Here is a 25,795-nt window from a genome sequence, read left to right on the forward strand (position 1 = left end):
CATTCAATTTGACTTTTTTGCACATCCGTGCACACGCATATATGCACCAGTATCCCTAACTAATGTTGAGGTCATATTTAAATGCCACAACATGCTAGTGGGCTAAATATAACCCAGCTAGTATTCCAGCAAGGGGAGATAAAACGTAAGCCATCTGTAGTAAACAGGACGTTTGTGGGAAAATATATAAAACCAAGTATTCTGCAGCACTATTTGATATACCATACAGTAGGCTGTTTGATTTTAGATTATAATACACAATGTTAAGTGGGTTTTCATACATATTAATACCATTATTTTCCTTATTAACACACTGTAGAAAAAAGTCCTCCCGAAGGCTGCATAAGTGTGGTACCCGCTAGCTGTTTGTAGGCCTACATCTGAATGTGTGGAAAAATGTAGTCATACTATTATGTTGTAAATCCTTAAAACTGCTGCCACCTTTAGAGGGATATTATCATTTATTTTGCCTCTCATAGCTTTATTTTTGCCTAAATATTCTTTACTCAGCCTCTGAGGCATAAACTCTGACAGCTGTCAGCTGCTAAAATGCGGCATTACTAACCCACACCCAAATACTTATTGCTGATCTTGCAACATGATCAATAATCAAACTATTTCATGTGTGCTTACAGGTCTCGAAAAAAAAGGAAATGGGAGAAGAAAGACAAAGGGAGAGTGATAGTGTGCATCTGTTCATTTAACATTTCATATCTCTCCCCCAAATAGGCTGCATGCCCTTGCACACACACATTGCCAAATATGCATCACTCTAACAGCCTGTCACTCAAATCATGAAACCCTTTTCACATTTCCGGCTGGCGGAAACTGACAAAAAAAAAAAAGGAACAAGCCTGACAAAAGTGACACAAGCAACGCCGACAGACCACAACCTGCCCAGCCTGAGAAAGGCGAAACTACTGCAAATTTTCACAGAAAAACAACTGGGAAACTTCTTCACCGATCTGACAGAGGCCCAGGAGTTCCCCGAGTCTAAATTTCTCAAAACCTTGGACCAAGGAGACTAACGGTACTGTCTTTCAGAGTGTGAGTGTGTGTGTGAGTGAGTGCTTGTGACACCGTGAGAGAAAGGGAGAAAGCATGAAGGCCGAGAGTTCAGGCAAGATGTACGTGTGAGGCTTTTGTATTAAATCTGTAGATGTGAGGTCGATCATTGGATCACATCAGGTGAACTGGTCACAGATCAGAACTTATATTCAGAAACATGCAGATAAATAAAGTTTAGGCTTCCAAAGGAGGTAAAGAGTGGTGCATGCATGTCATCTGTTCATTGTTGTCTAACTGTCAGTGGTATATTCCTTGAAAATACAGATACATGGAGGAAAGACAAACATTTTAATCCTTTAAATTGATATTTTTAAGGTGGGTTTACACTTTCATACACATACAGTTGGTTGCGGTATCGGCATTGGATGAACATTCACCCTGGGCGGGTCAGAAAGCGGAAGCGTGTGTCCCTGGTGATAGTTCAAGTCAGAAACAGGAAGTAAATCCATCAAACTGGACATGTTGCCAAAGTCAACTCACTCATACAGTGTGTGTGTGTGTGTGTGTGTGTGTGTGTGTTGGTGCTACTCAGTATCATGTGATACTGAACCATGAGTTTGAGCCTTTTTTCGTCACAGCTGATTGTCTAAATTATGATAGACGGGTCGTTTGTTCTCCCTTTTTGTCATTTACTATCTTCAGTGCTCTGGGGAGCTGAAGTAAGCTATCAAGTTACCAATAACAACATCATGTCACTTTTTTACCTTATAATAACAGCTTCTAACTCATGTTGATGGTACCGTGTCTCTGTCTCAGCCACTCCGCCCCTCTATCACTTGTCTCTGCACTGTAACTTCAGTGAGATGGTAGGATCACAACGTGTTTATTTCAACATACATGAGACAAACATTCTTATGATGTAATGAGTTTTATTTGTAGTTAGCACCTACAAATCGACAAATTGTTACAGACATTATTTGTATTTGCAACAGTGGTGTTGCACACTTAAACTCTGGGGGGCGCCAAATCGCACAAAGTGCCAGTTTCCACATAATGTTGCTTTAAATGTTGTTTATCCTGTTGCTAATGAATGTTCTTTTTGTCCTTCTTAAAAAAGCATCATCAGATTTTAGCCATCATTTTCTATGCACTGTTATGAAATACGTTAGAAAATATTTGTTGATATCTGAAGTTTTTTTATTGATCCCAGAGAGAAACTTAAATTTTCTTTCATATGTTTATCAATTTATACATGTATTAAAGTTCATAATTCATTAGTCGTGGCACTAAATAATTGCCTAAATGCTAAATTTGGGATCGCATTGTATTTGAACACTTTTCATATTAGACTTGGTTCAAACGTAATGTGCCGTTTAAACAGTGTGGGGGGAAAACAAATGAAAGAGCAGCCTCAGTGAAGTGATGCATCATAAGTATTATTTATCTACTTGTCCTTCACCACTTTGTCTGAGCTGTCCCATATTTTTGCTCAACAAAAACACAAAAAAATTACATTTGTCAAGCGTAGCAGATCATTCGAAGAGCATTTGTTTCGCAGCCTTTCATAACAATCTGTCAACAGTTTGACAGTGTTACTAAATCTCCCTCTCTCCATGTTTGTCTATCCTGCTTTCTCCTGTCTCCTCTTCTCCATCAGACCTGTCTCCTGTAGATCTCTCTCACTCTTGCTCCCAGCATGGCGGCGTGGGACCTGTCAGTCACAGTGGAGGACCTGGGCCCTGATGCGCCTCCTGTCACCCTCAGCGTGGCCTCTGACCTCCATGTTGGAGGAGTCATCCTCAAGCTGGTGGAAAAGACACGTGGGTCACTCTCTGTTTGCCTGTGTTTGTCTCCGTCTTTCTCTCAGACACCGGGCACAAACTAAAAATAGTTACATTACATATCATTTGCATGGGCATGCAGGAATCCACACACAGAGTATAGTTAACACATTAACAGAGATTAATTATACACCCCCCATACGTTCAATCATCATGAGTTCATGCATTACTTAAGCATGTGTTTCTTGAAATAAAATATCAAGAAACTGAGGAAGGAGAGTCCAGATGAAGACCAAACGGTCGAAACATGTCGACTTTTTTAATGATTTAGAATGACAATAAAGGCAATTTAATTGTTTCGTTAGTAGGATAGTTATTGAATTATTAAACAATCTAAAGAGCTCTGTTAAATGCGTTGCGCGATTGCTTCACCTGTTTGGTAGCAAACATAGACTCTGTGGCGCAACGGTAGCGCGTCTGACTCCAGATCAGAAGGTTGCGTGTTCAAATCACGTCAGGGTCAAGTTTTTGTGATTGACACAAACACACTGAATGGCTTTTATAAAACCAGAGACTTGTCTTCTGGGTGCAAGTAGGACATGAGTAGAGAAAACTGAAGATTTATCACATTGACATATCTCTTGCTGCCTATTTCTGTCGTTCACTGTGAGTGTTTGTTAGCTCTGAACTGAACCAGTTGTCACCCAGAAATAGACTCTGTGGCGCAACGGTAGCGCGTCTGACTCCAGATCAGAAGGTTGCGTGTTCAAATCACGTCAGGGTCAAGTTCCTTTTGAAAGTGAGTCAGAAAACAGGCAAATATGATTTCTAGATATGTTTGGTCTTCAAGCTGGCGGGGCTTGTGGGCAAAAAAAATGCTTGTTGAAAAACTTGAGAAAGAAAACTGAATCCAAAGGCAATCAAGGTATTCCAAAACACAGCAATATCAAGATGGTTTAATTTTTTGGAGGGTCTGGATTGCCTGGACTTTGTCTTTGGTTGTTTCCTTTTTGTTTCCTTGTTTCTTCACTTGTGCTTTTCTCACACTACAAGGATGAAGACTAAACATATGTAGAAGTCAGATCACACACTGCGTTTGTCTTTTGTCATTTAACAGTTGCGCACATACGCTGTTTTCTGAATTACATCCTAAGTAAAGGCTGACCGCCACATGATTTGAATATGTAGCCCTCTGAGTCAGTTGCACCGCCTTTGTGCCACAGTGTCTGTAAACAGCTCCACCGAACAGTCAAAAACAATTTGACAATGCATTTCACAGAGCCGTTCATTATGTATGATGAATTCTCTGTATCTGCCTCCATCTGTTTCCTCTAAATTGACTGTTATCATTTTCATTATCCGACAGTTTAATTTCTAGCTGAATCATTTATCAGCACAAACAGATCAGCTACTGTGTAGTACTTGAGGTGAGAGACTCTGTGAACTAAATGCTCCCGGACAGATATACCTGATTTAAGATCAGTGAAACTGAGTGTCAGAAGACATAACAATGACCCTGACGTGATTTGAACACGCAACCTTCTGATCTGGAGTCAGACGCGCTACCGTTGCGCCACAGAGTCTGTAAATGAGACGTTCAACACCAGAAGAGAATTCTAATGTTGTGTTTTCAAATCACGTCAGGGTCAAAATTTTGCAGTGACAATAAAGACAAAAAGTGGCTTTTATAAAAGCTTAAACTTGCCCTCCAGGTACAAGTAGGACAGGAATAAAGAAAACAGAATTTATCTCCCTGTGGCTGGGTGGTTCAATCAAACCGAAGACTCCTGCCTATGTTGGTGGTGAAGGAGAATCCAACACGACGCTCTGTTGTTTTCTGTCGTGTCAGTCTTGCAGACCAGAGGTTCAGACAGAGTTTTTCTTGCGTCTGTTTTTATGTATTATTCTCACCATATTTAAAGATTTGACCCTGACGTGATTTGAACACGCAACCTTCTGATCTGGAGTCAGACGCGCTACCGTTGCGCCACAGAGTCTGAAAAGCATCACACTAAACATTCATGAAGAACTTTACAATGCCTCTTTTTGTCTCTTTTAGTTTTATTTTTTCAGCGCCAGGTTATTTGCCCGTAGAATCATTTCTCTCTTTTATTATTATGGCGCTACCCAGTCCTCAAGGTGAGAAAGTCTCCAGATGGACGACCTTGGCATAGAACAGATACCATCTAATCATCTGTTTAACAGAGCCACACAAATATTGACCCTGTGAGAGTTGGACACGCATCCTTCTGATCTGGAGTCAGACGTGTTACTGTTGCGCCACATATTCTGTGAAAAGCCTGATCAAAGAAGATGAAAGTTTAATTTCACAAAGAGACTTTAAATGTGTGATTATTCATTTGTATGAATATTAATGTATCTCTTTAGTTGATAGCATTATTTTCTAGCTGACAGTTTAATCAGAAGGACCATTTAATTGTCCAGCAGCCCAGCCTCCACACTGAGGACCTTGGTCCTTTAAACATATCTTTAATGGTAACTGATATTTTTAAAGCAGCACTAACAATGATCCTGAAGTCATTTGAACACACAACCTTCTGATCTGGAGTCAGATGCGCTGCCGTTGCGCCACAGAGACGGTTGAATGTGCAACTTTACAGGCAAAAAGGAGTAGACAACGTATTTTACGGAGCCATTTTTAAAGTGTGACTATCAACCTTTAACTGTGCAACAGGTCATTGTTCGGTTGTTGTGGTGAGTGAATCTCTAGATGGATGAACTTGGTCCAGACAGATGTAATCATCTGTTAAACACAGTAACAAAAGGATTTACATTGACCCTGACATGATTTCCTATTTATTAGTATATTTCATATTTGCCTGTTTTCTGACTCACTCTCAAAATGAGCTTGACCCTGACGTGATTTGAACACGCAACCTTCTGATCTGGAGTCAGACGCGCTACCGTTGCGCCACAGAGTCCATGCTGATGGAGGAAATTCATCCGTTTATCAGCGAACAGGCCAAACACTCTTGTTGATAAATTGACTGAATTAATAACTCTGGCCACGTTGGGAGGGGGGTGAGGCAAAGAAAAAGGTTTCTGTGTTTCACACACCATGTTCCCGTCAAGCAGAAAAGAGATCAATACCGTCTAGACTCTTCCTTTTTTCAGCTCAATGCTTTTATCTAGATATTTTAATCACATTCAAAGAAGTGAGACACACTGCCGTTGCGCCACAGTCTCTAAAATCCAAGTAGTTAAACATCCGGCAGAGAACTTGACGATGCATTTTCTTTGTCGAGCGTTTAAAATGTGCATCACAGATCCTGTTTTTGAAGGAATTCAACCACTTATCAGCTAACGGACCAAACAATTGTGGTGGTAAAGCAGAGTCCATACTGTTTACACATCCAGTGGTTTCAAGGCCGCTGTTGAGTTCTTGAGGTGAAAAACAAGTTCTGCACTGTGAAAGAGAATTTTCAGTTTTGTTCTCAGCGCTTGAGGCTGATCGATGCTGACTGTGTTTCACGTTGCACTGACATCTGTTTCGTGTCTTTCCTCTGCAGAGATCAAGCGTGATTGGTCCGACCACGCGCTGTGGTGGGAGCAGAAGCAGTGCTGGCTGCTGCGGACGGCCTGGACTCTGGAGAAATACGGCATCCACGCCGACGCCAAGCTTTTCTTCATGCCCCAACACAAGCCCCTGAGGCTGTGTCTGCCCAACGGCATTACCCTGAGGCTCCGAGCCTGCTTCTCCAACCCCGTCTTCCAGACCGTCATGGGCATCTGCAGAATGCTCAGTGAGCCTCAGCTTCTTTCTCTCTCCCTTTCTTTCTCGCTGACTGTCCACACTGCATCTTGGAAGACTGAACATGTGCTAAAGTAACACTGACAGTTGGTTTGTGCACCAAATTCCACATTCTTGTTAAGAGGTAATACACACAGCACTTTTTTTTTATTCCCCACAAAGAAAGGTGAATAGAAACTGACCCTGACGTGATTTGAACACGCAACCCGCTGATCTGGAGTCAGACGTGCTGCAAAGTCTGAGAAAACACCTATTAATCTTGTGAGAGACTAAACACCACTGGGAGGAGGTGCATTGACAACATTTTTCTAGTTGTGATTCACCTGTCCAGTTGTTCAGGAACTTTTCAGGTCTTAAGATGGTAAAAAGAAGGAAGAAATGTTGGCCTTGTTTACTACGTCCAAACATGCAATGTATACAACAGCTGACGTAGGCTCTCTTTAAGTGGTCATAGACATTGTGTTGCTGTCTTTGGTTAAAATTCATAAAGAATCATTTGACACTGACATGAGTTGAACACACAACCTTCTGATCTGGAGTCAGATGCTCTACCATTGTGCCACAGTCTGTGTGCTCTGCTGAGATAAAATGAATTCCAGACACAGTCAAAATGTATGATGATTCATATAAAAAACTTCACATGCTTCTATTAAATTGACATTATTGTCAACATTAAGTTCATCAGAATTACTCCACTGTCTGGTTCTTGAGGTGATCTGAATCCCTGTGCACCTAACATACACTTCATCCCTTAATCAGAGCTGCATAAAGTGAGTTTATGACCCTGACGTGATTTGAACACGCAACCTTCTGATCTGGAGTCAGACGCGCTACCGTTGCGCCACAGAGTCCATAAACTTGCTCACCACAGAAACAAAAAAACCTTCAAATGCATTCCAGAGAGGCAATTCCAATGTTTGGTTATTTATCTATATCACCTTTAATCTGTTTCTTTTGAACTGATATCAAACAATTGATTCTATTATAATTCCTCCGATGTCCAGTCCTGAAGTGAGATGCACCAACAAATAAAGACTGCCAATCATTTCAAAGAAACAAGGCATTTATCTAAAACGGCATTTATTTATGTATATGCTGTAGCTACTGATGTCATTGTCCAGCGTCTCAACAGCTACTGTTGGTCATTTGATCTTCCCACAACAATCAGGCTTTCTCTTCTCTTCGTTCTATTTTCTGTCATTATTAAAGCTGAGGCGAAGTCAGTCTGTTTGATAAAAAACAATTTCATTTCCTCTCTGTTACCAAAACAGATATCCGTCACCCCGAGGAGCTTTCGCTTCTTCGGCCCGTGGAGCACAAAAAGAAGAAGAAAGATAAGGACTCGGCTGAGGAGATCTACGACCTGACCGAGGTGCCCCTCTCCTCCGGTACGTTCACCACTCTTCATTCACACATTTTTAAAACTGGGGGGCCTGAGAGAAAATCTGACAGGATTTTTTTCCTTTAGCCAAAATTGACCAGTTTGTCAAGAATACGTTTTTTACAGCTCTGACTCGCCTTTAGCGCTCTACCAACAATACAGAAAATTTGTCAATGTCTTTACAGTTGTTTCTACATTGTTATAGCAAATCAGAACTATATGGGACAACAATAATCATTGTTTCTAGAGACATGTTCTGCCTCTGAGATTTAGGTCTTTAAGACGATTCGGACTGAGATCAGTACTACTCAAAAATAATACATGTACAAAGTGTACAAGATCTGCCTATGGATGATCCAGAGATAAACCTGGAACATGCTGAGGAAGACTATTAATGGATACAGCCGTCCCAGTATTTACTCCCCTGGAAAGTTTGACTCTAACCCTGCTGCACTTCCTTTGCAGTATCCCGGCCATGTCTCTATAATGGCATGCCGGCTCACTTCGCTGACTCACCTCAGATGGAGGCCATCTACAAGATGCTGTCAGTCACCCAGCCTCCCCCTGCCCCAGAGGTCGTGGCCAAGCAGTACCGCCCGGCCAGCGTGGTGGACAAGGCCCACATCCACGGCAGGTATGCCCTCACACATGTCACCATGGTTCACCCTTCATTTATGTAAGTATCAGCAACAGTCTGACGAGAGATTTCGACACCGTCGCAGTGAAAAGCGGCGGCTCACAAAACAGGAACAAAAACTCTGATCTTTATCCACTTTTCCTTTTCAACTCAGAGCTCACCCTTTAATTTTAACACTGTGTGCAGACACAATAACATCATGTTCCGGTTCTCCTGAGGTTACACACAGAGCAGAAATCTGAGCTACAAGTTAGACTTCGTAGGCAGTTGCTGTGTGAATGACAGCTGTATAATCAAGCGCACACAGGTGCATGTCGTTTGGCTAATTGGGCTCCAGTGGAAGATTAGAGCATGTGCCAACCAATTACTTGTCAGGCTTGTTGACTCAGTGGTTAGAGCTGTTGTCTTACAATAGAAAAGCCCCCAGTTCAATCCTTATTACAGGCAACAGTGGTGTTGGCGGACAAATATGCTCCTTTTGTCAACACTAACAAAGGCACGCACTTTGATCGTTTAAGATGGATAATTGAACTAAAGCAGTCAAAGGTGTATGGTGTTTAGCTAATTAAATCCAAGAACGGTTTTGTTCAAGCTGCCTCCAAACAGCATCCTCCAAACTCTGTCTGTTTAACATGTTCGTCGATCATGATACTATTACCACTGCCATAAAAGTTGATTATAATTTGAGCTATTTGATGGGTTTCAGACTTTATTATACGCACAGAAGCCCTCCTATTTAAAATTTTTGCCAGGCTGATTTTCTCTTTTCAGATTTTCAACCTCTCTGCCACTTCTGTCCCCTTCTCGAGTTCAAACTCAAATCTACCTCAAACTAAACTTGGTCATTGTTGCAAAAGCAAGCATGAAACATGTATTAAAAAAACCACAACAGAACAAATGAGACAACAAACAACAACAAATGTTAACTAGATATGTACTGAGTAGAGCGCATGCCTCTACCTAGGCCCAAGAGTCCCTTTTAATTCAATTAAGCCTCAGTAATATGAATTAAAAAGTATATAAATCCGCTAGATCTGGATTTCCTGTTGGATCCACTTCTAATTGTACTCACTCATGCCCGCCACCTAAACATACCAGATGTTCTTCATCAAGATCCGTGCATTATCCTCTGAGAAATTAACCAAAGTGTTATTAAAATTGTTATTAAAAATTCCTGGATCTGTCCCTTTATCTGGATATGCAAGGGAAGCTAATGGGATCTATTCTGGGCCGAGACCGTCCTGCTGACAAACCAACCAACTAATAAGTGGACACAGGTTAAAACATAACCTCCATAGTGGAGATAAATAACCAAATAATATTTAATCAATTACAATATATGTATTCACACATAAGTTGTATAATTTCCATTTTGCACCGTCAGTACAATTCCACGGAAATTGTGGTGGTTTTCGTTTGCTTGTGGGTGGTAGGTGGGATTGCACATGGAGCTGTTAAATTGTTCAATACTGATCAAAACCCCAATAAAACCACTTCAAAATATAAGATATAAATGTATGTAACATGTAAATATGTAAACATGTACTTATTCTTTTTCCCTCACAGGTGGTTGAACTCGTCCCGTTGCCTGATGCAGCAGGGCATCCAAGAAAATGACAGAGTCTGGCTTCGCTTCAAATTCTATGCCTTCTATGATATAGAACCCAAGGTGTGTGTGTGTTGTGTTTACAGATATGATATGTGTGTGCGTTTGTGCACTCCCCCTTTGATTTGACTCTTTCTCTGTCCGTGCAGTACGATGTTGTGCGTCTGACCCAGCTGTATGAGCAGGCGCGCTGGGCCATCCTGCTGGAGGACATCGACTGCACCGAGGAGGAGATGATGCTGTTTGGAGCTCTACAGGTAGCAAACACTGCTGTGTGTGTGTGTGTGTGTGTGTGTGTGTGTGTGTGCGTGTGTGTGTGTGCGTGTGTGTGTGTGTGTGGACCGGGTTGGAAACATGGGAAGAACAGCTTTATGTTAAAAATACTGCATGGGAAGTAGAAGACACTTCCCTCATGAAACCCTGCATTGTTACACAGCACAAGATTTACATGTTCCCTTTTTAAACAGAATTATCGTAAAAATGTGTTAACTATTAATAATTGTGACTTGTTTGACAGGATGAATATACAAAACTGTCCAATAATGAGTCAATGTGCTGGAAACCCTCATCTGCATTATAAGAACATGCAAACACTGCAGAGTCTTCAAATATAGTCAATAAATGCCACTTAATCTAAACTACATTATTTGAAAATTAAGTATAGTAACACTGATAATCTCAACCACACTACTGTGTTTTGGATTTGTTGAACACTGTAAAGCTGTCTGTCAATCAGAAGAATCCAATTGTAATGTTATATGTTTTGGTTTTGAGTTGACGAGTATACTGAACTCTGTATTTAGTGGAACATTTGTCTCTGTCCGTCTGCAGTACCACATCAGTAAGGTGTCCCAGTCGGAGCCCCAGATGATGAGCTCCAGCGCAGCCATGGACGACCTGGAGTCTGCCCTGCAGTCCCTGGAGGTCAAGATGGAGGGAGAGAGCAGCTCCGCCTCAGAGATGCTGGTCAGATATAATGGATGCACTTGTCTGTTACTGAGTGTCGGGTATTGTCAGGATGAGAGTGAAGTCTTCTCACCTTATTCCTGACAGAGAAAGCAGACAGTGATTTGTGTTAAACCCTCAACTATAATTGCATCTTTTAAGATCTGATGACTCATTTCTGATAATTAAAGTTAGTGTTATATAGTGAATTTTACATCTGTACCTGTGATGATTTTGAAGGACTACACCTCTTCGACACTTTGCAGGGTTTTTTTCCAAAAAAGGAAAATCATACAGACAACAACAGTACGATCTTTTATCCACTGAAAAACCTTTTTGTCTTTCATCCAGGACAACATGACTGCACCAGAACTCAACGACTATCTGAAGATATTCCGGTGAGATTTATAGAGATGAGTTCAAACAGAGCAAAGCACCGGTTTTCTTGAAAAAAACACATATCAGTAATTTTCAAACATGTTGAACTGAGCGATGGGACTGTGTGTTTCAGGCCAAAGAGGCTGACTCTGAAGGGATACAAGCAGTACTGGTTCAAGTTCCAGGATACCTCCATCTCTTATTTCAAGAGCAAAGAGGAGAGCATTGGAGAGCCCATTCAGCAGATCAACCTCAAAGGTGAAGAACGTCTTGTTGCATTTTTCATTTTTATTATAGCTTCCTTCTATGTCACCAGTGATGTCCCAATGACATACTGTATTATGCTCATTTTCAGGTTCAGAATTTTATATTGGGTTACTACTAAAATAGGTTTACATGCTTTAATGCTCAGAAACACGTTGGTTGTCTCATACTGTCCAGTGCTGCAGCTCTGTATTCTCCCTCTGTCTGAAACACTGTTTTAGCTCCTGTCTCTTCAAGTCTGCTCTGACTGGTCATCTCACACAGGCCTGAGCCAGCACCACTCACAACAAAAGAGCAGCTGTGCTAAATCAAATTCTCATGTGCCAAACAAGCTGCTAGGCATGAATTAAACACGTGTGACACAGTGACATGGTGTGAAGTCACAAAGTCACTGAATTAAAGGCGGGACTACTGACAGGGCATTTCAGGAGCAGTGTTTTGCGTGGGAGAGAGGAGCTTCTGTTTTTGTGCGGATTGTGATGTTTTTAAGATCTTTGTACATTAACCTGTATAACACACCGGAGGAAAGGAAATTACCAAAAAGGTTTTCAGTGTCTAAGTTGCATTATGGGTAATGTAGGTGCCAGTTTTTGAAAAGGAGGAAGTTTACGTGGACTTAAAAAGGTGATATCTCTTGTTCCACTGTATCAATTTTGATTATTTGCAAGTTTTATAGAGTGCATTTTTTAAAACCAGGTGCCTACATTGACCACAATGCAACTCTATGGTGGTAATTTATCAGGTTACATGCAGCTTCTTATGGAGCCACAAAAGGCTTTATACTACAATTGTTACATATGGGGTAGTACACTCCGAGACCTGTAACCTCGACATACACAAACACTGAGCCCTCCATATATGGTCAAAATGAGAGTGCTGCTCTTGAGTCTGTTTTCCTCTTCAGACAGTGAGAAGTTAATGGGATCATTCGTAATCCTAGATCAGCACTATCAACCACTTAAAGGCTCTTTAAAAACAGGACTCTGGGATCAAAGAGCAAATGAAGTATTAATAAGGAGAATAGAACTCAAATAGCCCAGATAATTAAATGTGAGTCTGACTCATCGCACTCAGGTGGGACTCAGGATGTCATGGAAGATCATCAGAGTTATTTCTTCGCTATCCTTCATTTAAATGTCATATTTCAGTGCTGAACGTCGGTTTGATATTTAATCTGCACACAGGATGTGAGGTGGCTCCGGATGTTAACGTGGCAGCACAGAAGTTTCTTATCAGACTCCTGATACCAGCACCTGAGGGCATGAATGAGGTCTATCTGCGATGTGAAAATGTAAGGTCACACAAACATGTCACATATATCACTTCCGCCACGCCTATCTTTGTCTCCTCACGTCTCTGACCACGACCTTCTGCGTCTTTGACTCTCGCCCCTCTCAGGAGCAGCAGTACGCTCAGTGGATGGCTGCGTGTCGACTGGGCTCCAAAGGCAAGACTCTGGCCGACAGTAGCTTCCAGAGCGAGATCCAGAGCATCCGCTCCTTCCTGGCTATGCAAAAGACCAACTCCGGTTCCCATGGCAACGCACCAGCCAACGATGAAAGCATCAATACTAACAGTCTAGTGTCGCCTCGCTACAATAAGAAGTACAAAACCAAACAGGTGCCGAAGAGGTGGAAAAAAAAGAATAAATATAGTAAATGTTTCACATAAATGGTTCATTTTCAGGAGGTAGTACACACCCATCTGTTATTTATTGATCCCACTGTACATGACATTTTGTAGTGTGCTAAGTTTCCAACTGAGGTGACTTTAATCCTTTCCCTGGACAGCAGTACAGTAACTTTACACAGCTGGGCTAACTTTTGTGCTGAATGCAGCAAAATATAATTATACCTGACACCTTTTACCCTGTGCCTGCTCCTCCAGCTGACCCCTAGGATCCTGGATGCATACCAGAACGTGGCTCAGCTCTCACTGACAGATGCAGTGATGCGATTCCTGCAGATCTGGCAATCCCTGCCTGACTTTGGGCTCTCATACGTCGTCGTCAGGTAAAGTTTAAAGTTCAAATCAGAGCTTCTTAAAATGGTTTGAAGGCCAATTAGTGAAAATGTAGGACCAGTTTGTCACAACATGAAAGGTGAAGAAAAATAGTAAACTTTCATTTAAAACACTGACACATGAAGACAGAGATTAATGTTGTAGTTATGAGTCTTCTGAAGCAGAACAACACGCATATGCAGTGGTTAATCAAGGAGGTCATATTATGCTCATTTTCAGGTATCATACTTTTATTTGGGGATCCTAGTAGAACAAGTTTACAAACTTACTTTACAAATTCTTGCGGTATTTGTTGTTATTTCCATGTCATGCTTCAGAGACACAATTCTGCAGATAATTTTGATGATATAGTGCTAGTTTGGGAAACTTAATGAAAACATCTGTGAAACAGGCAGCCCCTGGTCCAGCAAGCACAATGGTCTGTGAATTGTCACAGAGTTTTGCAGGATTTCTGAACGCCTTTAGATAGAAGCTGATGATGTTGTTGCCCAACAGGTTTAAGGGCAGTCGGAAAGATGAGGTACTGGGCGTAGCTCCCAACCGTCTGATCCGCATTGACCTGGGGGTGGGCGACGTGGTGAAGACCTGGCGTTACAACAACATGAAGCAGTGGAATGTCAACTGGGACATACGACAGGTGACACGACATTTGACTTTTTTCTTACACCAGATCTCAAACTTTTTCCTTGTGGTACACTGCAAAAAGTGAGGATCAGATAGTTGCTCTTGATTTATGTATTAATGGATTATCTGGTGCTTTCAATGAAAGATCCTTAATCCTGAAATGCCACTTTCCTCATCTTGATTAAGGTAATTTTGTCATTTTTGGTTATTTTCAACTGGATATAATGGGCTATAATGAATTAGCCTGAATTAGACTTCAAAGTATCTTTCCCATTAGTGTTCCTGCTGACCATGGGATATGCAAATTTTCTTTTTAACAAAATCTTATTTGAAATCTATTTGTGATAACCAAACACAAATCAAAGTAGACAAATTTAACTAAGGTTAGACTTTGAAAATCAAAAAATATAACCTGCCAATTTAAGAGTGACCTCATTAACTCTACCTATAAAATGAAGATAGTTACAGTTTTAAAGAAAGTTTGTGTTTGTGTTCCTGTCTCCTACAGGTGGCCATAGAGTTTGAAGGCAACGTCAACATCGCCTTTAGCTGTGTCACCGCCGACTGCAAAATCGTTCACGAGTTCATTGGAGGCTACATTTTCATGTCGACGCGCAGTCGTGAGAAGAGCAGCACGCTGAATGAGGAGCTTTTCCACAAGCTGACAGGCGGCCACGAAGCTCTCTAAGACTAAAACGTGCAACAGATAGATCCTTCACAGCCCACATCAGATCTCCTGCGGGACAAAACCACGTGGAATAGGATTCTGTGTTCCACAAAAACGTCAGAACAGTACAACAAATGGTCAAAATAAGATGTTTTTAGATTTTTATGTGTCAGTCCATTCAATTTTTTATACAGCCACACACACTCACTGTCATAAGCTGCACACATGGATGGATGATTTAACATGTTCAGACAGTTCAAGCCTTCTGTGGTCGTCATGCTGTCTTCCCCTTTACTTCAGAATGGACTCCTGCTGAGCCAAACTGCTGGACATCTAGTCCAGGATCAGCAGGCTTGACATCAAACAAACTCATGGAAATATAAAATCAACAGATGTATCGGCCAGCAGCGACTTTCCCTTTATCGCCTCACAGTATCCGGACGAAAGTGTTGCTTCCTCCAGAGCTTATTGTCACATAGACTTAAGTTTGAAATTTATGGCACATTACTGCAGCAACATTATCACAGCCAAGAGTAGAGACAAACAAACTAGTATGAAGTGTTTTTCCTGATAAACCTATGAATAAACAAACATTTGTTAGAATAAACACAGCAATTCACTTTTCCTTCTCTGTTGTTTTCACTCCACATGCTTGTGACATATGGTGACACTTTCTGTTGTTACACAGGAAGCTTCAAACTATTTATCTCTCCTCACACTCTGTGTGTGTGTGGGGGATGTGTGTGTGAGTGTCCCTATCTTACAAGGAACTGTCGAAGCATCCGTTAACTAAACCCACAGTGTCTGCATCCTCCGCTTTTCCCAGACTCAACCACACACACACACAATATGTCTCCAATGGCTCCTCCATTTAAAGACCTACCCAGTGTCAGCAGTGTTTTACGACTGCTTGGCGAATATTTCTTGGCAGTCAGTGTGTGCCATAGTTTATTTAGCACTAACAATGCAATAGACAAAACAAAGCGTCTATGCTCATAAATAAAAAGTTACATTTGCCAGCATAAGACGGTTGAGTTGTCATACAAAAATAAAGTATGCCATTCTAACGCCATCCCGACCCTTTCAGTAAGGGCACGTCTGAATGGACTCTCCTACTGCTGACCAAAATCACCTCCCTAGGATGCTCCTGCAATACAACAAGTGTTACCAAGGGAACTGGGGTGAGCATCAACCAATCATGGGATGCTATCACATTCAGACGAGTCTCGATATGACCAGTGACAGAACAGTATCCTCTGCTGTTACTGTAGCGGCAGGATGCTCCCTGAAACACAGGATAGACATGACATCAGTGGACAATTTAAGTTTTAAAAGAGAAGATTCTAGATTGAATTGATCTGTGTGACATTTTTTTTCTTACTTGTAGGTCTCAGTCTTAAGGCTCGGCTGAAGTATTTAGGGAGAAGTTTTCCCTCTGCGTTGCCTGAAGTCAGCAGCACACCGTTTTCTGACCAGAAGAACTCGATACCGTCTGCTCAGTTGTATACAGAAATAAAATACATGTAAGAGAGTGTGTAGCCTAAACATTTAGGTTGAATTCAGAGTATGATGTGGCTAAACTTACCAGCGAGAGCTTTGGGGACATCAATATACACGGCTAAATCACAATCTCTCCTCATACCTGGTGGGAAAATTAACCACACTGTAGAGCCTCTTTGTCTAAATGTTCAGCTGGCGTCTCTCAGACACAAACACACTACCAGCTTACCGCTGATGACGCCATCATCCCCTGGCAGGCCCGGTGCCAGGTGGATGTGCGTTCTCTTCATGCGGTTCAGGCCCTGCTGCTGGATGGAGCTCCAGTTGCGGAGGTAAGAGCCATGAACGGCCTCAGCAGGGCAGTCTGAAGAACCAGCCAGGACCGGTTTCAGCTCCAAATCCTTTACCTGGCCACAGCAATGCAACTGGTATTAACACAGCAACTAAACCGGGGGAGGGGGGGATGGATTAAATATCTAACACAAAGTGACAAGCTAACCTGAGCAGAATGACAATTATGTTGCTTCACTACTTGTGAGAAGCAAAATTTAACTTCTATCAGGGGAAAATAGGTAGAGAAACCTGAGGCAGGATTAAAATGCAAGGCAATGAATGCATCCGTCGATGAATCAGGAGGGAATACAATAACATAATCAACGCTGAAGATCCGTTTTAGCACCAGCCTTGGTGCTATACCCCAGTGTCTTTCTCTGTCTCCACCTGACACTGATTACTCTTATGTTAGAGCACAAAAATGACATTTTCATTTTAACTGACTGTCAAAGGACTAACAGCATATGTCACCTTCAAAATGATATTTCGAAGGTGTAAATTGTTTTATCGTATTTGTATGCACTCAGTGGAACAGCAGTGAGCATGTTTTGAGCTACTGTGGGATCTCATATAGTTAATTTTCTGCCAGAAGAAAGTGAATCTGCAGGATAGTTTACACTCATTTAATTTCTGGAAACTGTCTTTAATTTACTCACACTCTCCCACGCTTATGAGAGACCCAGATTGGGCATCTAAGTTTCCCACTGTCTCTGTGTTGCCATTTTATTTAAATCTTATCCATGTCTGCATAGTTGAAGAGGTGCCAAAATAAGGCGTGACTTTTCCTTTATAGATGTATCATTTTAATTAGTCCCCAAGAAAGGTAAATTTTTATTTTGAAAAATAATTTTGATTTAAATTATGCATAATAATTATGCATACCGACACTGATTTTATAATACATTCTGGCTTGCTGGTCTGCAACCAAATTAAGCATTCCCTCCTGAGTACCACAGGTTTCCATTTGTGTCTTTTCAGGTTGACCTTTATCTGAGGTTTACCTGTAGGGAATGGCCCTGACTGGCTCGAATCTGCAGGTGGCCGTCCTCCGGATGGGAGCGAAGCTTAAAGCGCTGCTTGTCATTTGTGGCCACGACTCTTTCGACATCTTCCAGTGTATATGAGCGGAACTGCGGGTGAGCCAGGAGTTCCTCCACAAACAGAAAGCCATCTATGAGGATAAGAGTTGTTATGCACTTATCTTGTTGGGTAAATCATGAGATGAGTGTTAAGGATGAATTGAGAAATCTCACAGCCTAAGGAAAGAAGCTGGTGCAGTATGGCACTAAAACAAGTTTTACTTTGTTTAACCCTCAGCCACGAGAGTCAACAAAAAAAAATTAACATTCCCTGAAGTAGCTTTAAGTAACACAGTGTGTAAATGCTCTGCAACAAGTAAAATTGTGCTGCACTCATTAAAAGCAAACATTATGGCCAATTTAAGAGCAACGTATATTATATAATTGAATTATTATACACCAATGTGTAAATCACTTTACTGTTTCAACTGGTAAGAAAAATGGGGATACTTTTAGTAACTTATAACACATCGTACTGTCAATTATATTTATGAATCTGCAAAGTAACTAGTAATCAGTAGTTATCACATAACTGTAGTGAAGTATTAAGTGCAACATTTCAATATGTAATACAGAGGAGCAGAAATATAAAGTAGCAGAAAATGGAGATGCTCAAATAAAGTACAAGACCCTCAAAAACTATATTTACATGCAATATTTGAGAAAAAAATAGCCCCAAATCACAGCAGATTGAAGTAAAAAATCTGTTGAAATGCTTTAGATTGAAGTCCTATCTTGTTGTCAGAAACTGTGTCAGGGACACTTTGTGTTGCTTACACCTGGGCTGCTCACCTGTACCCATTTGAAGACCCATCTGGCCGGCTCCATGACGAAGAGCATAAGACATGGACTTAGACAGGCGGACATCTCTGTCCTGGCAGGGGACACACACACACACACACACACACACACACACACACACACACACTCAGCTCTAATAATAGCTCTGGTTTAAATATAGCAACTTGACTTTTCCCATACCTAACATTTCGCACAGATCAACTGCAACTCAGTACAGAGGTGTTATGAATCAGAAACCAGTCTCTGAAATATTAAAGCTATTAGGTAATATCTCAATTTACAGGGCTGCTGTCACCCCTCACCTCTCCACCACGATTTCCCCTCCTTCCTCTCCCTCCTCGTCGTCCTCTCTCGCCGTATTGCGCCATCAATTCTAGCAGCTTCTACTGACCAAAAGCCACACTTTAGTATTCAGATTCCTGTCAACAAACCATGGCTGCTGTGTTCATGAAAACAGGCGTGCTGCTTTCCACTTCCTGTTTGTTTCGCGCTGTCAGCCTCAGGGTGGCGCTGTGGCGGCTCAGCGGGCTGCGTTACACCGACACCACAGAGGAAAATCAGCATTGTGTGTCAAGAAGAAAACATCTCTCGGACAGCAGCTGGAGGTAGGAACATATTCGTCATACTCGAAAAATAACGTGAAGTCTTAACTCGGAGTAGATGCCGACTGTTTCCGGGTAACTTACAACTCACGCTCATGTATCCAAACCGAAAACCGGTGAGCTCCCGGTGACGGGATTTGACACAGACGCTGAGCTAACTCGGCTAATCAGTGTTAGCATAGATGAGCTGTGGCTGCCTGTTTTTTTCTTGACGGACAGCCTCGTCATTTGTGTCGTCTGTCTTTCACGGCATGCTGTCTGACAAGCATTGTTCTACTACATGTTCTTGGCTGTCTTGGTACAAAGTTGGCGTTTCAAATTGTGATTTAGCACCGAGACGAAAACTGCTAGTGGACTGAACGGTACGTCACCATGGAAACGTAACGTTAACGGTTGACTCTCAGCTGTCAGCTTGAAAACACATTTCCTGGAGAGAAAACACAGCGTGAATGCTGACAGATACTTGAGTTTGAGAGCACTGCTGGAACTGCAGAAATGAATTGCCTGAAGGACAAAATATTGTAAATTATAAATTCTTCTCATTGCAGAAGAGTCGAGCCACTGAACCTGCTGTTCTAGAATGAACGTGCCCTCATGTTCAAAAAAACTGCCGCACAGTTGCCCTTTTTCTATTTGCCCTCATGTTAGATAACATGATGAAGTGCCCTCTAGGGTGCACTTTGTATGGAAAAAACGTGGTAAAGTGCCCTCTAGGTTGCCCTTCCAGTGGAGAAGCATGCAGAAGTGCCCTCTGGGGCTCGCCTCCAGGGAACAAAACATGATAAAGTGCCCTTAAGGCTGCACATCCAGAGAACAGAACATGTTAAAGTGCCCTATGGGGTACGCTTCCTGTGGAGAAATCGTGATAAGGTGCACTCTGGGGTATAGATGTATCACACCTTTTTGCATGCTGGTGCCCAACCACGTACAGCTGGTGCCGTTTTTATTTTTTGGCCTCTGCACCCCAAACATCTTGAGCCCGCCCAAGGAACTCAACAAAGAATGAAAGTTCGTCATGTCACTGAATCTTTCTTTGGTTCCAGACTGTGGCGACAGCTGTATTGAAGTCCATTGGATGATGCATGATGAAACACAGTAAAACTCGCCATATGTATGTCGTCTGACTTCTGATGAAGGTTCTTTGATGTAATGAGCCTCCCTCTTTTTGGGAGTCTGCCTCCATGCTTTGTAAAAAATACAACTTATGTCTGACAATATTTATCTTTAAAGTAGTTGCATGTTTTATTCCTTGTTTAAGATGTTAATCCTTCCTTACTTAAGCGAAGCATTAATGTGCCCCCATGTTCATACAAGTGCCACAAAAGAGCCCTCTTAGAAGGTTCTTGCGAAGATAAAACATGGTTAAGTGGCCCAGTGTGCAAGAAAAGGGAAAGTGCTCTCAGATGGGCCCTTTCAGTGGAGAAAATGTGCTGAGTAAATCCACACGCCTCATTTTACACACTAAGACACAGCCTTAAGTACAGCCAAAACTATCTGCTTGTTTTCCTTTAGTGGTATGTGAGATTACTGAATGTTACATTTGAGCTAGCTGTTACTTTCTAAACAAATCATAGAGAACTGCCAAAAAAACCCACAACACTTTTTGCAGCTGAATATAGAGCCGTCTGATTTAGTTCAGTGACAGCAGCATTGTCTCTTTCTGTCCCTGTTTTCTCTCATTTTTATCTGTCTCTGCTGCTCAGGTGATGGAGTTCCCTCAGCATTCCCAGCAGCTGCTGTCAGCTCTGTGCTCCCAGCGCCAGCGGGGCTTCCTCTGTGACTGCACTGTCCTGGTCGGCTCATCCCGCTTCCTGGCTCACAGGGCTGTTTTGGCCTCCTGCTCGCCTTTTTTCCACATGTTCTACTCAGACTCTCCAGGGATTAGTGGTGGAAATGGCACCAGCAGCTCCGTCACACTCGACAGCGACATTGTCACGGCTGCTGCATTTGGTTTGCTCTTGGACTTTGTTTATGAAGGGGTGTTACGCCTGGAAGAGGCTCCACCAGTGGAGGACATATTGGCTGCTGCAAGCTTTCTGCACATGAACGAGGTGGTGAGAGTGTGCAAAAGACGACTGCAGAGACGAGGGCCTCTGGCTGAGGCAGACAGCACTCGCTCTGAAGAGAGTGCTGGGGCGAGGAGGGCAATAGAGACAGGAAGGGAGGGTGGGGGTGATGGTGGAGCTGAGCCTGAGGCTGCCATGGCAGGAGATCACTCGAATCTTGTCGCCATGGCAGCACCACTTTCATCAGTGTCAGTTTCAGCAGAGAGGAGACAGTTGGAGTGTGAGCGGAGGACTGGCAGGGGGTTATCAGAGGCACGAGTTCAGACTCCTTTGAGCCCTGACCTCGCTGACACCACGCAGCCAGGCATGGGCGCCCCTCCTCTGCCCCCAGGTGGAGAGCTGGTGCAGGGACTCATCGTGGGCCCGTCTGCCCTTACATCAGGAGGTTACACCAGGTTGAGGGCTGGAGGTCATGGAGAGGGGTCGGTACTCTGCAGCCCTTGCAGCACCACTGAGACATACAGGTAGGGGTCAGTTGTGAATTTCTGGACTGTTTCTAACTTGAAAAAATAAATAAGTTCACCCTGAATAGTAGACTAGTGATAAGTGTCTTACTCACTTCTTACTGTTAAGTTAAAATATTGAGAGTAAAGCAGAAAAGAAGTAAAAAGAGCATACGAATAACAATCAGAAACTCCATTCAGCAGGTACAATACAATAAGAAAACACAAGAAGTTAATTGAGTTAACTTTGTATTCCTTAGCTTATTTATTGTTATTTATTAAAGCCAGCTGACACCTATATCCAAGAACTCTCATGCGATGAACAGCAATGCAACATGTTAACTTCAAAGTGTAAACTAATATCTTGTAGGTCTGGATGTAATTTTATTTAACAATACTGATATAAATCCCAAGAAAGTACTTTTTCTGGAGGATCAGTTAATAGATAAATTCAGATTGGTATAGCTTTTAATCAATCCAGTGATCGAAATAACCATGCATCAAGTTACAAACCCATCCTGTTCTTTGATTTGCAACAATAACCTGTCTCCATCCACTGGAGATATCAGAGATTTTTTTAATCAAGTCCTAGTGTATATTGTCCGATCTAATTCCCCCACAAAAGCATCACAGATAGTAAGCAAAGTAAAAGTGAAACTGATGCCCAATATTAAGATGAATGTGTAGTTTGACACCATTAGTTTAAATGCACTCATCTCTATGTACACTGGGTTGTTTCTCCATGCACTGATGGACATTTTTATGATGTGTTGTTAAGAAAAGGTTGTTTACAGAACATTCTTTTGTCTCTCTGTTGTTCACCAGCCACAGCAGTAACCAGCAGCCCTCATCTTCTTCCTCCCTGGTACCAGTAAGCCAGGCTACTGGTCCATCAGTGGTCTCTCTGTCCCAGTCAGAGTCCAGTCTTTCCCCAAGACCCCTTCGTGACTCTGTACGGAAACCCTCAGAGACTGACCACAGCGGTACATCAAGTGGAGGACAACAGATGGTCATGTTAATCCAATCATCATCACTAATGTCAAACTTAGAAACAAACCCAACACACTCGCCCCCACAGCGTGCAACTCCACAGATTCAAATCCAGAGCGCTGTGTCACTCCAACGCCAAAGCTTGAACTTCCACATTGCTGAAACCCAAACCATTAAGAGACCTGAGAGGGATATGAGAGCCATGAGCCGAATGAGGACAGATGACAATGATGCAGAGAATGTGAAAGTCAAAGTGGAGGCCATTGTTATATCGGATGAGGAGTTAGAGGAGGAGAGAGAGGAAAGCAGGGAGGGGGAACCAGTAATGGAAGTAGACGATGAGTTTGAGGATGACATCCAAGAAGAGGAGCTGAACAACCCTCAGTTCCTCTCCTCCCACCAACAGGATCTCCTACAAATGTCATTCAAGAGCCATCCAAATGACTACTCCTTCCCACTCTCTCCCTCCTCCTCCTCCTCCGGTGCCGGGCCTTCTTCCCATGACACTACCTCCTTCACTGCCTCTCTCATTCCTTCATCCGCATCGTCAGCTCAGCATCATTCAGACCATCCTGCCTACTTCCAGGACTTTCAGGACTCTATGGGTAACATTGTGGAGGATGTTCCCACATGTGGCGTCTGTGGAAAGACTTTCTCATGTACATACACATTAAGGCGCCATGCCATTGTACACACACGTGAACGTCCGTACGAATGTCGTTACTGCTATCGGAGCTACACACAATCAGGCGACCTGTACCGACATATTCGCAAAGCTCATGACCACACGCTGCCGGCCAAACGCAGCAAGCCAGACATGGAGCCATCCCTCCCGACACAACCACCACCACCACAACAACAACAACAACAACAACAACAACAACCCCCACCACCACCCCCACCCCCACCTTCTCTGAGCTAACATTCAAACAGACAAACTGTTGTATTTCTATACTTACACACAACTTGATATGAGAACTCTGCCTTTAAACCTGAATCATGTAGGGCTGCAATTAATCAATTAGTTTTTTGGTCTATAAAATATCTATTACAATTTCCCAAAGCCTGAGGCGATATCTTCACGTCGGACCAACAGTTAAAAACTGAAAAATAGCATCAAACACAACTAACCTTAGGCTGTTGCATCCTTTTGCATTCTCACTTATATTGATACTTTATACTAGAAGAGGCAAATACTGGATTTTAAAAAATTGTTTGGCATATAAATGTAATCAGATTCAAGATTCAAGATGTTTAATTGTCATATACACACAGTTTGCACCAGGCAATGAAATTCTTAATTTGCAAATTATCAACGTTTTGTATAAAGCCCTCTCAACAAGTAACTTTGACTCTGTTGAAAGTGGTACAGTATCGACTAGATGACACCTCTAAATTCAAACATTCCGGCTCAGTTTTTGCAAACAATGTCTTAATATTTTTAGATTTGTAAACACCCTGATTACACCCTATACTAAGGACATTTATGCCTGTAAGTAGAGAAATACAATAACTCATACAGGCACACATTCAAAAACCAGCGGTGTGGCAGTGATATCGGCACTCATTCATCACACCTTCTATATCCACGTCTGACCATTGTCTCACTAGCACTCATTGATTTTTGTCTGTGATTATATTTGAAATTAATTTTTATGACATTGCGCTTCTCTTTTCCAGTTTTGATTTTTTAATCCTTCTCATTTTTTATGCAATTTGTTTTGAAAATGTTTATTGTTGTCAGTAGAGTAACAAGATGTACAAGAAATTCTCAAAGACTTGTGTGACATCCTTCAGCTGGTGTTTGCTAGTCAAAACAGTAATAAGGGAAAGCTGTTGTATTTTTTTATCAGTTACATGAAATGTAATGTGTACGACTGCCTTTTTAGTGTGTAGTTTTTAGCCAGCAAAGTTTGTCATAGGATTGTACTGTCTGTGTTTTATTTGGTGAAACCATCTGCTGACTTTTAAGGAAATACCTGCACACATTTTTAAATTAGTCAGATAGTGCATCAGTTTTGATCAGGCCACTTAATAAACAGCAGATGTACACACATCTATCCAGTGAAGTAGGAAATCAACAGTGCCAAATGGCCTTTCTTTTTGCCTTGTTTGTTCATCTTCTTTGTCCTTCCTTTTGAGTTCTTTTAAGCAAGAAATCTGGATGATTGCTTAATGAGCAAGCTGACTCATAAGTAATATCAGAGTGGCAGCTACACAAAACAATGAAATTCTTTAAATGCTGAGGAAAGGTGCTTTATTTCTCCTCTGCATTAGAAAAACATTATCTGACGTTAACAAGTTTGCAGCCCCACAGTTTTCTGCTCCATAAGTTTTTCCCTGACGAACCATTTCATGCATTTCCAGTGGCTGTACAGTAGCCTTCTGTAAATTCGATCAGATTTACTTTGCACTGTGGCTGTCTTGTCTGAACTTGTGAATTTGCGACTCATTTCATGCACCTTGCTTGGCATTCTCTGTCAGGGCTAATTAAAAAATTTAGGAATATAAAACTGGTGTATTGTTCAATTTCCTGCCTATATTCCCTGGTAGGATAGCAGTGGAGGAGTGAATATACGTTTTGGGATTCACCCTTAATGGGTGGCTTTTCTTACTGACCATGTGAGTTTTCCCTCTGTAGCGTTTCTTCTGTAGTATGACAGAATATACAGTTTGAGCACATTTTGACACCTGCAGTAATTCTGCCTTGTCTTTAAATGTTGATGTGCCTGAATGACTTTTTTGACACTTGGAATTTGTTGTGCTGCACCAAGTTTTACATTCTCTGTACGATGTAAATGGACTAGTATTGCAGTAGTTGCATACAAACCTAAGAGTTTTACACAGATATTCATAGGTTCACAGAGTGACTGATTCCTTAGAGGGCTTCATGGTA

The 25,795-nt window shown here is 42.0% G+C and overlaps 3 protein-coding genes and 6 non-coding genes across 13 annotated transcripts; 4 read left to right on the forward strand and 5 right to left on the reverse strand.

The window, feature by feature from the left end:
• Positions 1–58: 58 nt before the first annotated feature.
• fermt3b (fermitin family member 3b) lies at positions 59–15,704 on the forward strand. The gene is made up of 15 exons (XM_037078150.1): positions 59–1,030; positions 2,666–2,828; positions 6,320–6,553; positions 7,833–7,949; positions 8,408–8,576; positions 10,146–10,248; positions 10,335–10,442; positions 11,017–11,151; positions 11,482–11,528; positions 11,642–11,766; positions 12,957–13,063; positions 13,171–13,392; positions 13,660–13,784; positions 14,290–14,431; positions 14,927–15,704. The coding sequence occupies exons 2-15, from the start codon at positions 2,705–2,707 to the stop codon at positions 15,104–15,106; spliced, it is 1,938 nt and encodes a 645-aa protein (XP_036934045.1). The 5' UTR covers positions 59–1,030; positions 2,666–2,704; the 3' UTR covers positions 15,107–15,704.
• trnaw-cca lies at positions 3,241–3,312 on the forward strand. Its single transcript has one exon. It is a non-coding gene; the product is annotated as a tRNA-Trp (tRNA).
• Positions 3,503–3,574, forward strand: trnaw-cca. Its single transcript has one exon. It is a non-coding gene; the product is annotated as a tRNA-Trp (tRNA).
• trnaw-cca lies at positions 4,301–4,372 on the reverse strand. Its single transcript has one exon. It is a non-coding gene; the product is annotated as a tRNA-Trp (tRNA).
• On the reverse strand, positions 4,715–4,786 carry trnaw-cca. Its single transcript has one exon. It is a non-coding gene; the product is annotated as a tRNA-Trp (tRNA).
• Positions 5,660–5,731, reverse strand: trnaw-cca. Its single transcript has one exon. It is a non-coding gene; the product is annotated as a tRNA-Trp (tRNA).
• On the reverse strand, positions 7,341–7,412 carry trnaw-cca. The gene has a single exon. It is a non-coding gene; the product is annotated as a tRNA-Trp (tRNA).
• Positions 14,003–19,926, reverse strand: trpt1 (tRNA phosphotransferase 1). 4 transcript variants are annotated; one of them, XR_005071325.1, is made up of 9 exons: positions 19,276–19,926; positions 19,101–19,181; positions 18,790–18,871; positions 17,920–18,089; positions 16,815–16,992; positions 16,671–16,727; positions 16,467–16,577; positions 16,254–16,370; positions 14,003–14,379 (listed from the first exon to the last, which is right to left on the reverse strand). XR_005071325.1 is itself a non-coding variant. In XM_037078166.1 (9 exons), the coding sequence occupies exons 2-9, from the start codon at positions 19,360–19,362 to the stop codon at positions 16,348–16,350; spliced, it is 789 nt and encodes a 262-aa protein (XP_036934061.1). In that variant the 5' UTR covers positions 19,363–19,397; positions 19,485–19,925; the 3' UTR covers positions 15,234–16,347. The 4 variants fall into 4 exon arrangements, 3 of the variants coding, with proteins under 3 accessions (XP_036934061.1, XP_036934060.1, XP_036934062.1); XM_037078166.1 differs by lacking the exon at positions 14,003–14,379 and having other exon boundaries at positions 15,234–16,370; positions 19,276–19,397; positions 19,485–19,925; XM_037078165.1 differs by lacking the exon at positions 14,003–14,379 and having other exon boundaries at positions 15,234–16,370; positions 19,276–19,925.
• On the forward strand, positions 19,273–25,680 carry zbtb3 (zinc finger and BTB domain containing 3). Of its 2 annotated transcripts, none has more exons than XM_037078151.1 (3): positions 19,273–19,403; positions 21,104–21,930; positions 22,735–25,680. In XM_037078151.1, the coding sequence occupies exons 2-3, from the start codon at positions 21,107–21,109 to the stop codon at positions 23,819–23,821; spliced, it is 1,911 nt and encodes a 636-aa protein (XP_036934046.1). In that variant the 5' UTR covers positions 19,273–19,403; positions 21,104–21,106; the 3' UTR covers positions 23,822–25,680. The 2 variants fall into 2 exon arrangements, with proteins under 2 accessions (XP_036934046.1, XP_036934047.1); XM_037078152.1 differs by lacking the exon at positions 19,273–19,403 and adding an exon at positions 20,064–20,511.
• Positions 25,681–25,795: the final 115 nt, after the last annotated feature.

This window comes from Acanthopagrus latus, chromosome 18, assembly GCF_904848185.1.
Source record: "Acanthopagrus latus isolate v.2019 chromosome 18, fAcaLat1.1, whole genome shotgun sequence".
Classification (NCBI taxonomy): Eukaryota; Metazoa; Chordata; class Actinopteri; order Spariformes; family Sparidae; genus Acanthopagrus; species Acanthopagrus latus.